This window comes from Dermacentor silvarum, chromosome 9, assembly GCF_013339745.2.
Source record: "Dermacentor silvarum isolate Dsil-2018 chromosome 9, BIME_Dsil_1.4, whole genome shotgun sequence".
Classification (NCBI taxonomy): domain Eukaryota; kingdom Metazoa; phylum Arthropoda; class Arachnida; order Ixodida; family Ixodidae; genus Dermacentor; species Dermacentor silvarum.
The window spans coordinates 161256816-161276688 of NC_051162.1; the positions used below are offsets into that span (position 1 = coordinate 161256816).

The 19873-nt window shown below is 47.7% G+C and overlaps 2 protein-coding genes and 1 pseudogene across 2 annotated transcripts in view; 1 reads left to right on the top strand and 2 right to left on the bottom strand.

Annotated features, from left to right (window-relative positions):
* Nucleotides 1-11510, bottom strand: part of LOC119464601 (AT-rich interactive domain-containing protein 4B-like) — a 47996-nt gene extending 36486 nt beyond the window's left edge. The window contains exons 1-2 of the mRNA XM_049655469.1: nt 11203-11510; nt 8525-8638 (exon numbers count right to left, since the gene is read on the bottom strand). Of these exons, the coding sequence (XP_049511426.1) occupies nt 8525-8638; nt 11203-11205 (117 nt within the window). The 5' untranslated portion in view covers nt 11206-11510. The remainder of the gene's footprint in view (nt 1-8524; nt 8639-11202) is intronic.
* Nucleotides 11511-12277: 767 nt separating this feature from the next.
* Nucleotides 12278-19073, top strand: LOC119464602 (DNA repair protein RAD51 homolog 4). Its single transcript, XM_049655734.1, has one exon. It carries the CDS (start codon nt 12410-12412, stop codon nt 13391-13393), a length of 984 nt encoding a protein of 327 aa, XP_049511691.1. The 5' UTR covers nt 12278-12409; the 3' UTR covers nt 13394-19073.
* Nucleotides 14247-18624, bottom strand: LOC119464603 (uncharacterized; annotated as a pseudogene).
* Nucleotides 19074-19873: the final 800 nt, after the last annotated feature.

The window sequence follows — 19873 nt, forward strand, 5'->3', positions numbered from 1 at the left end:
ACACCCTGGTGCGGGTTATACATGCGGAAATAGAGTGCTTCGCCAATAACAATAAAAAAGACTCTATCACCCAGCTCAACTAAGTGTTTTCCTGCAGCCTTTGTGCTGATGCAAGGATAGGTCTGACGCTCTTCCGCTAGCAATAGGTGTTCCAACGGTGGTGCGAGACCTGAAATTGCCCGGTCGAGAGAAGGTCGTCAGCGTGAGCACAGCCGCAATCACGTGGTTCGCTCGTGCAGGGGTCCGCGATTCCGTTCCGGTAGGAGCGGCATCCACATACAGGTGGTGCAGGGGTTCAGAAGCTGGTGGCAGCTGGGGGAGCAGGGTTGCAGGTAAGCCAAACGGCAAAGGTGGTGTCGCACTGTCAAGCCCGCGGCGGTCGCGATCCGTGCCACATGTCGCCCCCACCCGCGGTTCGCCACGGCGTGGTGGCGCCACTCTTTCGCCGTGCCGGCGGCGGACTGCGCAGTCCTGCCGCTCTAGAGGCAGTCTGCAATTCGACATTGCAAGTGTTTGCCTTTCGATACGCTGCAAGCGGTACGATGCACTGGACGCTTTCTCTAGTGGAGCACATGCAGCAATTGAGGCGGTTCAACATCGCACTGGAATACTGACTTAAGGATGAACAGAAGACCTATTTCGTAAGCAGTTACTTTCCTTCCAAACATGTTGGTTTCATAAAGAAGGATTATTTGTGCATAAGTATATATTTATAGTTATTCTGAATGTCCAGTTTTGCCTGAATCTACTTTTGTTATTTTCCAGAAAGGAAATTGCAGCGGAGCCATGCACTTAGAGTTCACAAAGTCTGTAAACTGAGTCCCATAATTTGAATGCAGCATTCGTTAACACTACGTGATGACGCCGACAATTTTATATCAAATGCATCTGTTTTTAAAGTTCATGTGAAATTACTCTTTCGAGTTATATTTATTCTATTTTTGCTCTTCCGGTATATCGTTGTTTATCACTGCGCACCAAACTACAAGGCAAGTATGCTTTTAACGGAAACAGTATGGTCAATAACGGTTGCAAGGAAACCGAAGACAAAGGGCAATAAAGCATGCATGGGTGAAAGAATCGTTGCGAAACGTCGGCCCAGCATACTACCTGAAGAAACATTGGAAACCGTTTATTCAGAATGATGACTTCTGTAGCAATTCCAGCCATTATTTTTCACTATATCAGAAAAAAAAGCAGCAGCTTTAGACATCTGTAGCCCTTCTTTAACCCTGCATAAGGTAGCTCAATTGTCACTGGAAACACAGTAACAATTTTAAGCAAGCAAAAATACTACTATGAAAGCAGCATAGCACTGAAATGCACCAACAGACACTTCTTCCAAATTAAATGGTCATGGTATCGCAGACACCGGAACAGGATCATCACTGGCGACGTCCTGAGACAATGTGTTCAACTACAAGAAGTTGAGAACATCATTGTTTTGCATGGGAAAATAAAATAAAGAGATTGTTATAATAGTAACGGAACAGCCATTTGACTTTTTGGTGCAGGTACAAATACACAGCAACAAGCACATTTGGTGCAGTGTCCAACATACCCATCTCTATACCAGATATGGTCTCAACTTTTAAAATAGTCTATAACGGCACCGGCTTTATGCGCAACAATAAGGTATTCGGGCTAAAATTAAGACACTAGTTCCATTATTTGTAATAGAGTAGATATCCCTGTGCATATATCGCGCTATAAAGCAGTTCTACAATTTAGACTTGCTGCAGGTGTCTCACATTTGGCGCACTTCAAACGAGCAAGAACGAAAAAGTTTTGAATTTCAACAAGACCACGCCCTAGGAGGTAGATGACTAAACCGAAGTTTCAGTGATGAAGTCTACAGGTTCCCTTACTTCCGACATGTAACTATGTCATGGAACATGTGAAGATTGATTAAATTATAGCCATGAAATCTGCTCTTCTGACTGTGAAGGGTTGCAGAGAGGGGGTCCCCACTCATAAGCAAATTATAGGTCAGCAGTTGAATACACGTACAGTAGACTTTCGTTAATTCGATTCCGACCAAAGGTCTTGGCCGGCGCCCATACATTTCTGTAGGACCAAACTTTTGTTAATTTGATCCTGAAATTAGCCTTCGCCGGAATTCAGGCTTGGCTGGTCATCAAGCATGTGCCTGACCCCAACGGTGACCGCAGTTGGTGATTCCCCGAGTGGCAGTGTCCGTGTCTTGGCGGCGATTAGGGAACAATGAATAATGCATTGAGCGTACATAATCTCCCACCAAAAGCGTCTACTTTGCGCCTGCCTCAGGAAGATATTAAAGCGATAACGGTAGCTCACAATTAATTATTACAGTATTTACCAGATTCTAATACGCCTCTTCTTCCAAAAACATTCGCCCTAAAATTCCTTGGGTGGAGTAATTAGATACAAATCCGAAACCACATTTAGGGGCTCGACCGCCAGAGCCAGCCCAACCAGCATCATTGCCATCGCAAGTTGGCGACCATGGGTGGCGACAGACCGATTTTTCTCTATCTGCTCGCACAGTATGACAATAATGACTCGCTTTTTGCAGTCCGATTACGAAAGCACATTCAAACAATAACTTATTTTTCATGTCAAGCTAGCAGCCACAAGTCGCTTTCAACGCCATTCCTGTTCGACGCTCCGCCCCAGGCGAAGCGTTGCTTGACGACTCACGAATTTGAAAAACGTCGAAAGGCACTAGCATCGAGAATACGTATCGCCACAAAATCGCGGCCCAGGCGAATTGTATGTGTTGCAGGACGAACTAGCGAAGTGGTTAGTCTAGGCGTGGGCCATACTACCATTTGTAATTGTTGAGAAGTCGTTTGATAAATGCAGACCATCAAACCTGCTATGGCCCATCCCAAGGAAGCCATGTTGTGGTTCTTAATAGACAGCTGTAAATACTGTCAATGAATCAGCGGCGCGTTTTCAGTTTTTTTTTTTGCGTCTTGTTTAATTCGACCAATTTCGGAGGTCCTGTCAAGGTTGAATTAACGAAAGTCAACTGCATTACAAGATATGTTAAACTGGCACTGCCAAGAACCATGTATGCTAAATAATTTGCGACCGGACATTATCTAAGCTTCCTTTTGATCAGACATACTCATTGAGAGAATTCCATGCCACGCTGGTACGAGAAATACCCAGCAGCAGCAAAAATGGCACAAACAAAAAGGACCTTACACAAGCAGTACACTGGAACGTCTGCCAGAGAGAAATGAAACAAAAGTGCAAAAGCAGGGAATGGAAAACCGACGGCATCACTGGGCATTGGATATATCCGTGGCTATGGCCGCTCCGTTGACTTCCAGGATGACGATGCTGCCGGTTTTCGTTTCAGTTCTACTACCGAGACAGCCTGCGCCGGCCATAGCACAGCAAAGACTTCCATGCCACTTTTCAGTGGCAACGCCAATCTGCAAGTAGAAGCCTACAACTCATGACAACTTCTTGCAAAAAGCTGCTCAGTACATTCAGCGTCTCTGCCGTCGTCAGCACATTCGAGTATTAGGATGTCAGCAAGTACAAGGTGCCTAGCAGAACTAATCCATTCAAGGGCATGGATCGAAAGTGCGCACAACTATGTTCAAAATTAAGTCGCAGAAAAGCTACACCCTTCTCAGGCAGAATGTTTGGCAACCATGGCCACAGTGCCCAGAGAACAATACTTGATTGAGAACTGCCGATCAGGAATATGTGCCACAGCTGATTTGTAACACAAGTGTACGAATATGAAGAACATTTAACAAATCCGTTGGAACCAGCGACTTTATCAAAGAATGAAACTTAAGACAATGTTTGTCTTAAACCTCAGAAACAAGCACAGTATCAAAGAACGATTTCTCACAACAAAACTATCACAGGCCGCTATATTAGAAAGAACTACACATGACAAACATTTTACCTTCTTTTCAAGCCACAGTTTTCCGTCTCCAATCATGGGCTGAGATAGCATAAAACTATTGCAATGCGTTTTTATTCCAAATCCGCCATTAGCCCTCGTGATACGGTCAAAATAGCTTGGACTACGCCCAAATGGGCGCTGCGCCTGCTCACTTGGGCTTGGTTTGAGTCATTTGGACCTATCACGGAAGGCTAATGGCGAACTTAGAATAAAAACACATTGCAATAGTTTTATGCTATCTCAGCCATACTCCGCATCGCTACAGCTATGCCCCACAAAAATTAGCACTGCGTCGTCAATTAACACAAGTGCTGTCTATTTTCGGCTGGTTTAAACAACTGCATAGGGATAATACGCTCGTCCTGATGTGCTCTTTGTCGTTACCATGGCAGTATTTTAAGGGACGAAAAAAAAGTTTCGGAGAGGAAGCAAGGCACTAGCAGTGGGAACACGTTCAGGCTGTCCATCGCACTTCCAATCGGTCACTGAGGCCAGTCAATGTCATAAACTGTATGTAGTAATACCCCCTTTGCTTTTCTAGCCCGCGACACGTGGGGGCTATGGTCCAAGAATTTCTGTCTCCGGAAATGGTTGCTAATCTAGCCGGCTTCACACCTACTGAAAAATAAGTTACGCTCATGCAGAGAGAAAACCACTGATTCATCAGTCCTTGATCACATGAAGAGCATGGTGTTGAAAAACCACAGGCACAGCAGGCACCATGCAATGACTGGCTGAGAGTCTCTGTTGCTTCAACAGACGACCTTTATGCACCGATTCCTTTCCAAAGGAGTGAAATGTTAGATTATCTTCTCTGTGATCCACAGGTTGCTGCCATTACTACAGTAATTTTAATCTTCATCACACTCTTCTTACTCTCCTCTCCGCCATAATGTCTGACAGACCTTCCATGAGGCTCCCATCTTCGCCCATATTATGTTCACTGCATAACGGAGGCAATTTCTAATTACCGCAGTTCTCTGTCAGATGACTTCACTCTATGCCTGCAAACTTTCTAATCTCATCATACAGTCTAATCCTCTGCCAGCCCCATTCTGTAAGTCCAATAGACTGCTGTTTAAATGCTCTCCACATTACATGACCTGCCCGGAAACAAGTAATCCACTTCACAATGCTGTGAAAGCCAATAAATTAGAAGAGCTATGAATTGGGCTAGTTGGTGTGCATTCATTTTTAGGGGCGAAGCTCCTTAGGGTGTGGGTCTGTCCCTCCTCTGTAGTATGTAGTAGCAGTAGTAGTAGTAGTAGTAGCCGTCGTCGTAGTAGTAGGTAGCCACGTCTACTTTTATGAAAAAAAAAATTCCGAAAGTTGTGTCCGTAGCGCGGAATCGAACCAGGGACCCCTCGCTTCCGAACGCGCGGCGCTAACCACTACGCCACGAAGCGCACATGGACACACGCACCACGATGACAATAAATACCCAACATTAATGAAAGACTGCGCGTTTCTAACGCGTTTGTGCTAGCCGTTAGGGCCCGTGTAAGAAGCTGGTGTAAGACGCTGTGGCCTCTCCGCCTTACCCCCGCATTCATAAACGGCTCCTCGACTTGAACTTGACTTGCCACCGCCTTCAACGCGTTTCGAACGCGCTGCCCAAGGCGGTGGCAAGTCAAGTTCAAGTCGAGGAGCGTTTATGAATACGGGGGTTATACTCTCTCAGCAGTCATGTGATGGCGTCGGCAAACGCGGTGCACGTTCCGGCATGTGTAAACTGCTGCGTAAGACGCTGTGGCCTCTCCCCCTTACTAGAGAGTACTGCACGTTTCTAACGCATTTGTGCTAGGGTCCCCTTAAGCGGGAGATGGTGCAATTATAAGGAAGGGCGCTGTTATAAAATAGGAATGACGTCACATATGGCGCGTGTCATTGGTGGAAGTCAATCGTTCGATTTAGTGCGGCGAGACTGGGCGAATTACACGGAAGATTCACGGTTTACCGATGATTCCCTCCGGAGCTTCGCCCACTCATCATCATTCACCCCGTGGATATGCGGTGTTTTTTTCTCCCGTGTGTCACTTCGTGTCCGCTTCATTTCAGTGTCTGTTCCATCCCTGTGGCGTCCTACTATACTTAGCGCAAGAAAAAATGAAAGCCAATAAATTGCTGAACTGAGCCATGCACCTACAGTAAAATTTCAAATCATCACCTACCTGCCTTAATATAGCAAATTTCAATTTCCCAAAATGCACCAAGCAACTGCCCAAACCTATAAAAGTCCCACCAACTTGCGATGTGTACACAAAGCTCCGGCACTTTAAAGGCGCGAAGCTGACAGACATTGAAGCCCAGGCAAAGCACAGTGGAAACTGTTCAGTTAATTTTTCTTACACTTTCCCTGGCTCCATTACCCACTGGCGTTATGTAGCTGTTTCTAACAACAACAAAATTGCAGTTTCACTCGTCACATGAAGCAATGATGCAATAGCTGGCAAAACAATGTGCAGGCCCGTGCAAGCAATCTCCTTTCGAGAAGTAACGCAAGTGTGGGTCGTATTCACTTGTGGAAGTTACGTCATCCCGAGGTGAAATAGAAAGACTCGACTCTATCTTCCTCTTCTTACCTATCCAGACTTAGCCACTGTTAATCCACCTTTTGGCTCCTTACTGCTGGATTCGTTCGGCTTTTTTGAAATTTATACTTGGCTGTCCCATTAATAGGCCTGACGCTATCCTTGAAGAAAAGAAGACGACGTCAGTGTCTTCCACTAAACATGAGGAAGAAGCCGAGCTACTAGAATAATACTGTTGCAGACGAAGCGGACACGAGTGTGAGAAAGTCCAGGATGTGCTCTGCTTCTTGGAAAAGTAGGACGAGTCTTATTTTGTTGAACATGAAAATTATGCTCGTCGATTCCTTGATGGCCGCCACATTGTTGGTCTTGACCAGTGACCTACCACATTGGTGATTTGTCACTGCTGTTGCACCTCTACGATGCGCTGCAGTACCTGGTGGCTCAGTTTAGGATTACCATCCGAGATGACCAAAGACTTTGTGGCCATGAAACCTGCCCTGGGTCGCTAACGGGGAGGACGTACTGTCTATTTCCCTGGCAGTTGAATCTGCTCAGTGATACACCACAGTCATTATATGTGGAAGAAGAAAGCTCAGTTGAGGACCACCTCTGCAACTGGAAGGCGACTTGCTAGAACATGAAGGCATGGACGCCAGCTCTGTCTAGTACACAGATGTTGAGCGAGTGTTAGCCAACCCTGTCAGCTGCAGGCCCGATCGCGCTCTCCAGGATCAGTATTCTCCACTGTTGTGGCCTCGGCAGAGTGGCTGAGAGGTAGGATCCTGGACTGCCAATGTGTTGGTCGTCAGTTCGAATCTTTGTGGCAGATTGAGAATTTATCTCTCAGCAATTTTCTTGCAATGGACTTTGAGATTGCAGTGACAGGCGGTAGCAGACATCAAAACAGCCAGGGGAATGAGCCAATAACTGCCATCGCTGTAAAAATTAAGCAGTCTCAGTTCCCCTTACTCTTCCTGCTGCAATCAAAGCAATTGAGAACGGAGATAAAGATCACATTAGTACTGCATTGACAGAGAGAATGACACGCCTTCTCATGGGTACAACAGGGATGACAAATACTAAACAGAAACATAATGGATCCCAGTGGCAAGCATTTAAGAATCCCCACTGTTGGTCACTCTCGGAAATTATTCACACTTGTCAAGATGTCACGCTAACTCTTTTGATCAAAAAGTAGGACCCACTGGAGGTCAGTCGGCTATGACTCAAGCCATGAGAGTGAACAATTCAATACAGCTCCTGAGCAGAGGTGATCAGAATATCAAATTTTCACACATTACTTTAGCTTTCAGTCCAGGGTGTGATACAAGTCTAGTGTCTGTGCCTGTCTCCCATACATACATTTGGTGAGAACACTTAAAGATAACCTGCAAAGGGCCCTTCTTGTATCCTCAAAACTTAAAAGCCTCATCATGAGTAGCCCAGGCATTACTGCAACAAGTGTTAAAAGTAGGGTACTGGTTTAGGTGAGTTGGTAGCATTCCATGAGGGTAGGCATTTGAGCACAACCAAGAAAACGAAGACTGGAGACTTGACAAACACACATGTATAAACTTTCATCTGTATTTATTGGTGTTAGTGTAGGCTTCGAAAGGTTTGTAACAAAGAGAGCTGGATTATCTATGGCAAGATCCGTGGCTAAAAACTTGCATTTCTAGGTATGCATTGCACATAGAAAGGTCCTTCAGTGCATGCCGCACGAGTCACCATTTTCATATTCCACTTGTTTGTATAAAGATTCCTTGTTGTTCCCTTGTTCTCACCGACCAGATGCACAGTCCCACATTGCCTATGTATAAAGCTTCACCCTTCAGTAAAATGCAGTTGAAGTTTGCACTTGTGTTTGTCAAGTTTCCTGCATTCGTTTTCGAGTTTGGGCGCAAAAGCCTTCCGTTGTGAAACGTGCGAGGTTAACAGGCTGCAAGCAAAGTCAGCCTAACATCAAACGATGGCCACAAACGCAGCTTCACAAAATTTGCAGTCGTGGGCATGCCCCCCCCCCCCAGTGTCGGGCAAAGTACAAAACTTCAAACACCGAAGAAAGTTGCGGACTTACCCGGCATTTGACCATGCGGTTCACTTTTTTGATTTTCGCCTCGCAAAAGGCACCACGGTACTTTGCACTCACATCCGTCCCCACCGTCAGGTATAAAGGCTCATCTGATGAAGCCTGAAACACAAAAAGACATTGAAAATCTAATACACAGCTAGCAGTGAGAATATTTCGACGAAACACTAATTTTTATGCCTGTTTATACAAGGTACCCCCGTCTGTATAAGGTATCTGGGTTCAAGGTCAACAACTGGGACAGCTGACAACTGATTCCTCTTGAACAGGAAGCGGGGCAGCAATGTATAAAACACACAACACAAAATAGTGAGCATACGGCACAAACTGTGCCATCCCCTCTCTTCCGTGTGTTTCCTCCCCTTTCAAGATGAAGGCGCATAGTATCCTCGGTATGAGGGATACCTTGCAGACAACACGACGATTGAGTTCATCTTACAAAGAGTGAGCCACAGGGGGTACGTCAGAAAAGAACAATGTTCCCGACTGTTCAGCAATTCCTTTAGAAGGCATTCTTAACAATATATGAAGCACACATGACAAAGAGCTGTGTAGACACAGAAACATCAAACATCCATTGAGACAGCAGTAAACCTTCACAGAAAAAAATTGACTTTGGCTGTCCATAGGGCCTTGAAGTTACCAACTGCTTCTTTGCACTATGTCATTTCTTCATCTGCTATAGTGTTGTGGTGTATAGCTTCCAAAAAGTACTGATCAATCGGTCCTTAAGTTTTCATGTTACAGCAATGCCTCTCCTGTAGCCATTTGCATATGCTTGGGTTGGCACGAAATTACTGGTTCCCTGGCTTAACTTTTCGAGCACTGATCCAGAGCTCACGACTCTGTTCTCAACACATGCAAAGAGCCTCACGCATGATAGAATGTGAGCAGAGCAATGCAAACAGTTGCAAATGTTGTTACATTGCATATCTTCAAACAGCCAGGCGCAACTTTGTGATAAAACGTGAGGATTTTTTAGGCAGCACCTCGACAAATCTACATATATTACTACTTGCCAGGAATCGGCGACTTCTCTTTTATCTTGCGGGCACAGAGATAACGGGAGAAACCGTTTATGGTGCTGCACTAAAAAGAAAATGGTGATGCCATTTCGATAGCTGTGGAATTGCTCGCCTTACCTTACCAGTCAAAGTTCCTAAAAATTTTTGTTTATAGATTCGGTGGCAAAGCTTTTCAGCACGGGAACACTTCACCAAACAACGGTGCAGTCAACAGGCTACCACATGAGGCAAGTGTGCTGATGCGTTACGTTTCTTGCATGACGGTACTGGTGCCCACGCAAGCATCTTTGCAATGCATCATTGCACATGGGCATCATGCATTTGCATGCCATCCATGTACCACTGCGATGCATTGATTCAGTGACAGCCCTTGTACGCATCCTTTGAGTCTGTGTATGTCATAGGCATTGAGCTGTGCTGTGTAGTCAAACAAGGCACACAGCTAGCAAAAGCGGTCACAGACAAACATAGGCTGACCGCCTTTCCTAACTATGTGTTTGTTAGACCATGCAGTGCAAATTCACTTCTGTAAAGAACCACCGAAATTTTACATAACCTATCTCTAGGTTTGCACAGGCGAATAAACTTGGGAAGAACCGATGAACGATAAAAGCCGAGCATTTCATCCCTAAAAAAATCGTAAAACAAAAAAAGCATAAAGCATTGCGTCGTCCAATCTTTTTTTATCTCGAGCTGCGAGGAGACCTGAAACAGCCGTTACTCTGCAAGTCAAAGACCCCCCTCCTCTCGGCCGGTTCACGTAAGCGAACAGCGAAGGTCAAAACTGGGAAACGAAAATTTGACCGACTTTCTGCCGTCTCGAGTAGCAAAGGCAACACGTGAGGTAGCAGCGAAATTCCATCTGCCACGACGAGCTTGAGACGTCAGCAAGGAAGCCAGCGTAGCATCGCATCGCCGATGCTCGAAAACAGCTGTGAGCTTTGCGCTAAGAAGGGGGACAATACCAGGCCGCCATCCCTAATAAGGCATTTGACAGCTGTTTGAAGGGCCACTCGACACGACGAAGCCAGCCGATCATACCGTGCGCAAGGAAAACTCGAAAGAGTCTTGCGCTCCCGAGTTCTCGAACGAGGAAACAAGGGCCATCGCGTATCCTCAAAGGAGCATAACTACGGCTACTCTGCAAGGGATGATGGCTCCGTCAGGGGCTCGGTTCGCCATCCTCAACGCCAAACCGTTGACGACACTCAATGGCGAAACTTCAGTTCGTCTGCCACGGGTGCAAACTCCTCCAAAAAGGCAGCTTTCAGATGCTCCTTTCGTTCACCTCGCAAGTCAGCCGCATGACCTAGAAAAATAAAAGCTATAGCATCCGTCGGGCTTCTCTCTTTTGCTTTTTTTTTTCCCCTCCAAACTCCGCGGCTGCTGGCATCTCGGCCCTCGACATCTTTGTGCAGCTGATCGGCTAAGACACACGTACCGGCGACGTGCGCACACGCACCGCGGCACGAACGTGTCGAGGACGTGCAACTAGGCACCGGACAAGCGCTAGCGAATACGATCGGCATCGGCGATCGCAGACACCGTTAGGCCTAGGCGGCCCGTAGTACACAACACGGAGGCAGGCGCATACACACACACACACACGGATTCACGGCGCAAGGCAAACGTTTCACGTACCATTTCCGACTTGTCACGCTCGCGGGCGTCGACGACGCCCGCCGGATCGGGCCCTGGTCCGAGTTGAGCTCGTAAGCGGCGAAAATTTTACAAGTTATCTCCAAATATTCCCGCACCGCAACACACGGCTGCTCGTAGCATCGGGAGAAGCACCGCTCGCTCGCATCAACAACTTGTCACCATGGCCTTATTCGCGATTGGCCCGCTTGGGGTCACGTGACCATCCCGGCCGCACGGGTGTGTGTTTGTGTGGCCGCCGCTCCGTGCGTGCGTGCGTTTTGGGTAGGCGCGCCGAGCGCTGACGGCGAGCGATCGTCTACGGTTCGTGCCTCAGTTCGCAAATAGGCATTAGCCTGCCACACTGTTTGTAACACCGCGGTTTGCAGCGATTACGTCTTGCCAACGTTAGGAAAAGCCCCTTTTAAGTCGTGCCGCGATGATGGCTGTCTTCAGAGGCAAACCCTAGACGAATAACTGTTCGTGTCCGCTTTAGATGCGATACATTCAAGCCAAATGCACATTCCGAACTAGTGTATGGGTGGCAAAACCCAAAGGAACGTTTAAATGTGACATTGCCAAGTCGCAAAAGCACAAATATGCTCGTAAAAGTAGCAAGAAAGGGTAGTTATATATTTTTTTTATTCCAGCTGATCCACAGCTGACGCCAGGTACGCGAAGTGGCGACACAGCACACTGACAAATGCGGCAACGCTAAAAACAAAGTAAAATAATTTGTTTTGTATACCGTGTAAATTGAAATTGTCCTTTTTTTGTTACGCTACAAGCTTGGAAGTATTAACTTATTGCACCTATAGTGCACTATAATTGCAGCCTCGCGGCCCTTGCGTCTCTCAATCGCGTTTTAAAGCCACCAAAATGAGTTGACACCTAGCGGCATGATTAAGTAGTAAATGTGGCTTTAATAATATCATTCCAGAGCTTAGAAGTATTTAAATAGTCAGATATTACTACTCAAATTATATCAGCACTAACAACATTATTTATGTTTGTATTGCGCATTTTAGGTAAGTGCGCCCTGATTACGCGCACGGTGATTACGCCATATGTCGTATTTTGAGCCAGTGGAGGACAAGTTCAGCCGCCACAAGTTTACAAATCACAGTCGACCGAGCGTGCGAGTTTCAAGTTCGAGTTCTGCTGCATGTCGATGTGGACCCGGCACTTGTAAACGTCGCGTCGTGTCAGCATGACAATACTGCGCGTCGGACTCTGCCCGGAGTTGACCGCACCGGTCGTCGAAAAGCTGCGCGCCTCCGGCGTGAGGACCGTCATCGACTACCTCTCGTCAGAACGCGAAACTCTCGCCGAGCGCTCCGGGCTCGCTTACGGGGACGTGATCCGACTGCGCCGCTCGCTGCAAGCGATCTACGCGCCCAAGTTGCGTACGGGAGTCGAACTGTACGAGCAGCTACTGGAGAGCACGGCCATCTTCAGCACGGGAAGCGGCAACGTTGACAACGCCATAGGCGGTGGTGTCTACACCGGGCGCGTCACCGAAATCGTGGGCGCCGGCAACAGCGGCAAGACGCAGCTGTGCCACAGCCTCGCCGCCAATCTCGTCGTCGCCAGTCACTTCGGCGCGCTCTACGTGGACGCACTCGGCTGTTTCTCACCCGAGAGGCTGCGCCAGATTGTGTCGCGCAGAGTAGCCGGTGACGTCACAACCGAAACTGTCCTCTCCAAGGTCAGGCACGTCGCCGTGTGCGACTTGCTGGAGATGGTTCAGGTTGTGGACCAAGTGCGCGACACACTCTGTTCGGCCGGAAAGAAGGACGAGTCCTTTTTGTCGAACGTGAAGATGATACTCGTCGATTCCTTGGCGGCCGCCGCGTCTCCGGTCTTGACTGGCGACCAGTACGTCGGCGGCTTGTCGCTGCTGTCGCACCTCTGCAACGCGCTGCAGTACCTGGCGGCTCGGTTTAGGATCGCCGTCGTGGTCACCAACGACTTCGTGGCCGGGGAAGGCGTCGTCATGAAACCTGCCCTGGGTCGCTACTGGGAAGACGTGCCGTCCGTTTCGCTTGAGCTGAATCTGCTCGGTGATCTGTTTGACTGCGGCGAAACGCGTGAACTGAGAGTGGTGAAGAGCCCCGATGCCGGCGCTCTGGGCAGAGTCGTGAGGTTCAGGATTGTGCCGAAGGGAATCACAACTGCGGTTGCAAACTCCTGAGTGCTTTTGTTGTGGTGATCGATTTGACCACTGATGAAACCAGCGCATGAATTATTGGAAGCGCAGGTACTTCTTTTTATGTACAGCGCCTTCACACTGTCACAATTTTATGGCCGCTAAGTTACGGAGCACCGTCGTTGTCACCAACAATTCCGTGCCTGCAGAACACGGCGTCGTGATATCTTCCAAGCAGGGCTGCCAACTTTAGGGAAGTTTACGTAGATCAAGAGGCTTTAGGCTTTATTCAAGAAAATTGGTGTAAATCTGGGCAAATTTCGTACAGAGACATTGAAACAGTGGATCGACTGTCGTGATGGCATGTTTTAATTTCAGTCACCACAAATGACTTTCGCATTAGCCTGCGACGTATGACTTCTGATCGTACTGCAGTGCAGTGAACAAAGCTTGCCCATAAATAAAATAAAGTCAACGACAGGGTGTGAATATATGCCGTGGGCACTTTAGAAAGTACTGCTATTTCAATTTTGCCGTTCGTACCTCTTGTCGATGTCTGTGCACTCTCAACAAAGTCTCTATCTTTAACTGCCAAAATAAGTGTATGCTGCAGCCCCAAACAAAGCAACACGGGTGAATCTGGGCGTAAGTAGACACAGTAACGCACCGAGCTCGATAATGCAGTTGTAGGGCTAAACAGATTCCTTGTTAGGAATTTCTTCGCAGACACACAGATTTTAACGAAGAAGCGCTCTTTAATTGATAAATAAAAGAAATGAGTTCACAACGAGTGTGACGACTGCCTTCCAATGCGGGCCGCCATCTCTCTCTATCTTGCCAGCCTTGCCTTCCAATTCTGCTAACACTTGGCCATTTCTGACAGCGAACTGTCCTCATTTCATATGTTATAGTCCCAAAGAGACAAAGGTCTTTTGGACACACGTGTGCTAAATCTATGCATGCTGTCTTCCTCGTCAGTGCTTGATTGGTCGGACAGGTCTTGGCATCTTCCATTTCTTCAGTTGGCTGATGTGGGCGGTAGTCGACTAGACCCTTTTCTTTCCGTTCATCTCGGTCACTCTGTAGGTACCCGCTGGGAGTATTTCTGTCACAGTCAGTGGACCTCTGAACTTCTGGGTTTTTGTTGGGGCGCCAGTGTGCTCTGGAACACATCGCATGACCACTATGTCTCCAACGCTCAGCTTGTCCGCTGTGAAGTGATTCTTGTGGGAGTACAGCTTCGACTTTTCTTGCTGGCTGACTATGTCCCTTTGAGCCGTCTCTTGAGGTTGCTCCGGACATACCCACTCGTTATTCTCTGTGTTTAGCCATCTGAGGACACCATCCTGCGTCCTTGGTTGATATCCATCCAGAAGCCTGAAAGGGCTAGTGCCTGTTGAGGCATTGTATGCAGTGTTTAGGTAGCTCTCTACCTCCTTGATGTTCTGATCCCAGTCCTTGTGAGTCGGGTCCTTGATTGTAGCCCTAATACACGGTACCAGAGTTCGATTCACACGCTCCACCAGACTGTTAGCCCCTGGATGGTGAGCCGAGTTCAATGTGTGAGCCACACCATTTTTCAGACAGAAGGCTTCGAAGCCATGGGACGTGAAACAGGAACCACGGTCTGAGATGATGCGCTCCGGTAGTCTGAACTTGGTTATAAAACTCTGCATGCACCGCAATACATTTCTCGCTTAGGTGTCTCGCACAGGGTAGAGGCACACAAACTTGGTCAGATTGTCCACCAGCACCAAGATCCACTGGTTTTTCTTGGAACTTCTCACAAACGGACCAACATGGTCCATGTGTAGAACTTGAAATGATAACTTCCCAGGTGGTATCGAGTGCAGAAGTCCAGGTTTCCTCTCTCCTGGAATCTTTGTGAGGAGACACTCGAAACACCTGTGGATGTGCTGGTCCACGTAGCACTTCATCTGAGGAAACCAGTAAAGTTCCTTGATTTTCATCACCGTTCGGTCTGTACTAAAGTGTCCCTGTAAGTCGTGAAACTTGACACACAGTGTTTTACGCATGCTCTTAGGCATCACGAAAAGAAGTCGTCCGTCTTCTTTAAGACGGACGTAAAACAGCCTTCCATCCTTCAGTCATAGGTTTTTAACCTTGACACTTTCTTCTTTGGTCCTTTCCTTGACTGGCTTCTCGAGAATTCGTGCGAGGTCTGCATCAAATCGCTGCATGATCACAACTTGGTCCTCTAAATTCAAGGCAAGGCACACTTCGATTCTTGTCTCAACAACCTCATCAAGCGTGTCCTCTGGCGCTCCTACGGGTTCACGACTCAAATAGTCCACGTGTGCATTTTCTCACTTGCTCGGTGCTTCACCTTGAAGTCATACTCTTGAAGTAAGTCGAACCACCTTGCTATCTGTGGTTTAAGAACCTTGTGCGCATTCAGATACACAATTGCTTGGCGATCTGTTACCAGCTTGAACAGAATGCCTAGGAGGAATGGACGAAGTCTTTCCATACTCCAGACTATTGCGATCAGCTCCAGTTCTCCCGCATGGTAATTCTTTTCAGCCTCAGTGGTGCGCTTATTGACACAAAACACCAAGTGCCAGCGTCCTGACTCATCTTGTTGAAGGTTCATTCCCGCAAGTCCATGTTTGCTTGCGTCCGTGTGGAGTTCTGTTGGAGCCGAAGGTTCGTGCAACTTGAGAACCGGTGGCTCTGTCAATTCTCTTCGGAGTTGGTCGAAAGCTTCCTGTTGCTCCACTCCCCGTGTAAACTTTGTGTCTTTCTTAGTCAGAGAAGTAAGCGGTTCTGCCTTCAGGGCATATTGGGGGATGAACTGTTTGAAAAATCCTGTCAGACCCAGAAATCTCTTGACGCTGTGAACATCAGTTGGCGTGCTAGTGTCCGATATGGCTTGTTGCTTCAATTCACCTGGCTGAAGGTAGCCTTTCACAATCTTGAAACCTAAGTAGTCGAGTTCGTGACTTACAAACACACACTTGGATAGCTTCAGGGTTAGACCAGCAGCTGGCAGAGCATCCAGCACTTGTTTGAGCCGAACCAGCAAGTCTTCCTAGTCCTTGGCTGGAATCAGCAAGTCGTCCATGTAACACAATGCTACAGTGTTATGCAGAGATCCGAGGACCTTGTTCATTAGACTGAAATACAGCAGGACCATTTCTCAACCCGAACACCATACGTTCAAACTGCCCAGTCTCATCAGGCATAATGAATGCAGCTTTGGCCTTCGATTCCTCACTCAGTGGAAGCTGAAGGTATCCGTTTGCACAGTCTAACACACAGTACATTCGTGCTCCGGACAGTCGTTGCAGCTGGTCAATGTTTGGCAAGGGAAAGTGTTCCGGCCCTGTGTGGCTATTTAGCTGTCGATAGTCTATGACTAGATGATTTTCTCCATTTTTCTTTTTCACGAGTAGCACTGGACTAGCGTATGGCGAGGATGTTTTGGTTACAATGCCAGTCGCTTTCGACTCTTTGGCAATTTCTTGGATTGCCTCTCTTTTTTCTGCATTAGTCGTGTACGGTTTTCAGCTGACTGGAGTGCTTCCGGAATGCTCTGTGATAGTCATCTCTAGTTGGTTACAACACCCCAACTCTGACAAATTCAGTGCAAAGCAATCCCTGTATTCATTCAGTATCTTCAGCAGTGCATCTACTTGTTCATTGATGTCCTTCCCGACATTCAGCATGCTACGATCTATAGGCTTCGACTGAGGCACAGGTCTCACGGGGGTTAACTCTTCGCTCCCTGAAAGCAGTTCAGCGTGAGCTAACAAACTTCCCTTGATCAGCTGTTGGTCCTCATCCTTGTCGTTCAACATGGGTATCTCAACCCTTCTGTGTTTGATGTGAAGTAGCATTGCCTTACCAGTCCCATTAGGTAAGATCAGATTTCCTTCACTCTTACCGGTCTCCACTGTCACCCAACACACAGTTCTTTTAGGCAGCACAACCTTGACACGAAGTGGTTCCTTGGAAGGCTTCATCTGGGCAAGGTCGATGTTACAAAATGGAAGATCATCTTGGTAGCCAATCCTGAGTTCATCTCCCATGCGTAGGTATGTAATGTGGTCTTGTTCCGTCGAGGTCCTACCGTCCAGCATGTCCACAGGCAAGGCACTGTTGTTGACGACAATAAACTTACCTTGCGGCATACCACGTTATCGATTTCTTATGTCAACCTCCGAGGTTCCGGTAGACCGCACTGTAGATGTGTCGGTGTTCCCAAACCCATACAAGTCTTGGGCCCTGCACACAACTTGTAGGCTGCACTTTTCAGCCGCTTGATGAAACAATATACAGTCTGCACTTCCCGGGTCAATGATCACCGAGAGCTGGTAAGTTCCATTGATGGTTGCAGTATTCAGCAACTTGATGGACCACTGTCACATGTTGGATTCTCATTCGCCACGAAGTTACCAACAGGGTTTGTTTTTGAACAGTCTCTCGCTATGTGCCCATACTTTCCGCAGCTGTAGCATTTTCACTCTGCTTGATCACGCTTGGGCGGCTCTGGCATTTTCTTCTATGGTCCCCAACCACTTGCTTGATCTGTGACACATGCATTTGTGATCACTTGCTCAGCTGGATGCGCGGCAGTCCAAGATCTTGAGGTCGGAGGCTTGGCACTAGTTGTCATTGCACCTGGGTCACCACCGTGTGGCTTGGCCCCTGGTGACTTCTGCGTTCTAGCTTCGCTTACTCACTCCAGTCTTCGCAAGTCTGCCAGCAATTCGTTCTTGTGTTCCTTTGCCATCATGGAGATGCATGCGTCTAAACCGCAGCCCCACCAAAACTTGCTCCTTGGTATCTTGCATACTGAGGCCCAATCCCTTGCATAACAAGGTCTTTTCGAGAAAGTATGCCATGGTGGACTCTCCCCTCATCTGGACCGTTTCCTGCATTTGCTTCCACTTTTCAGCCGTGCTCGTCTGGCCCATAAATGTCTCTTTGAAGGCAATGTTGAAGTCCTCTCACATAGTGAGGTCATCGACATGGGCCTGAAGCCAAAATATAGCAGGTCCTTTCATGTGAAGCCTGGCATTTTCTAGTCTGTAGCTGTCTGGCGAGCTGTGCAGGACTGCCATGGAATCGATACTCTTCAGCCACGCCCTGGATTCATGGGATGAGCCCTTGCTGTCGAAATCGTGGATAGCTTTATTCAGGTCCGGCATAACATGGAACGCTTCAGGTTTCCTCTCGAAGAGCTCCAGTAACCGCAGGTTTTGCTCTAGTAGAGCTTGCATCATTTCGTGAGTTCCGCTGCCGTCTCCCATCTTCGGGGTTGTCTAGGCGTCTCCCTGGGCATACACACACTTTTTCACCTCCAGCTTAACGTCTAGGCTTGCCGACATCACACAGAGCGTCCGTACACACGTTTCTGAGGCAGCACGAAGACTCACATTTTCAATGCCAGTAGCACACGAAGACGGTACCGTTGCGTCTTGTAGACGTCACTACAGAGCGTCCGCTCGCACGTTTCAAGGCAACACAAAGGGTCCCTTTTACGGTGAGTACCTCACGAAGACGGCACCAACGCAGCGTCAGTTGAAAAGTCAGCGAGCATCACCGTCGGCCAAATCCCACAACATCGGCTTCCAGGATTGCTTCATCACGAAGGTTTTGGTGTATCCCCCTTCTGAGATGTTAGGAATTTCTTCACAGACAGACAGATTTTAAAGAAGGGCGCTCTTTCATTGATAAATAAAAGAAAACAGTTCACAACGAGCGTGACGACTGCCTTCCATCGCGGGCCGCCATCTCTCTCTATTTTGCCAGCCTTGCCTTCCGATTACGCTAACATACTATGCGCGCGTATGCTACAGTTTACCGGGAACCTGCCATAGGCAAAACAACCTCGAACATAGTCCCAGTGGTCATGTGTTTGGCGGGGTTTTGCTTTGGAGGAAACAACACATTGGGCCCGTATCGGTGTGCTTTGCTGCAAATGATGTGTACGTGTGGTGTTGCTATAGACAAGCTTGCAATATATATATATATATATATATATTTGTGTAGTACGTGTGAAAGAAGCCCACAAGAGCACGTGTTTCTAAAATGTACTGTCACTAAAGCGATTATAAGAGAGACGCACAGAGCTCATCGCGGTGCTGCATTTCCCCGCGAACTCCGTTTTTCTGTACCTCACAACGCGACCTTGACACAGAGAGAGCTAAGTCTTTCGCCTTAAGCGGTCGTTCGGGAAGAAATAGCGAGTTTGGGCTAGAAGACACGGACAAGAACGAGAGAACAGGACGAGCGCTATTTTCAGCAGTAATGTGGAAGCTGTGAGCAGGACTCAAAGATGCTGCCCATGACACTTTGTGTCCCAGAAGCCAGGCTATCCCGCCCCGACCATCAGGGGTGGAAATTCATGTATCTAGCCAAATGCCTCGTCATCTTTTTTTACTTCTTTTTTGAGCCTTTAGATACCGGTCACGCCCTCTGACAAGAAGTGGGCCGTGTCACTATGCAGAACAGCAGCGTTCATTTTCCGCAACGAACCTCTCCCTCACCCGCTACCTC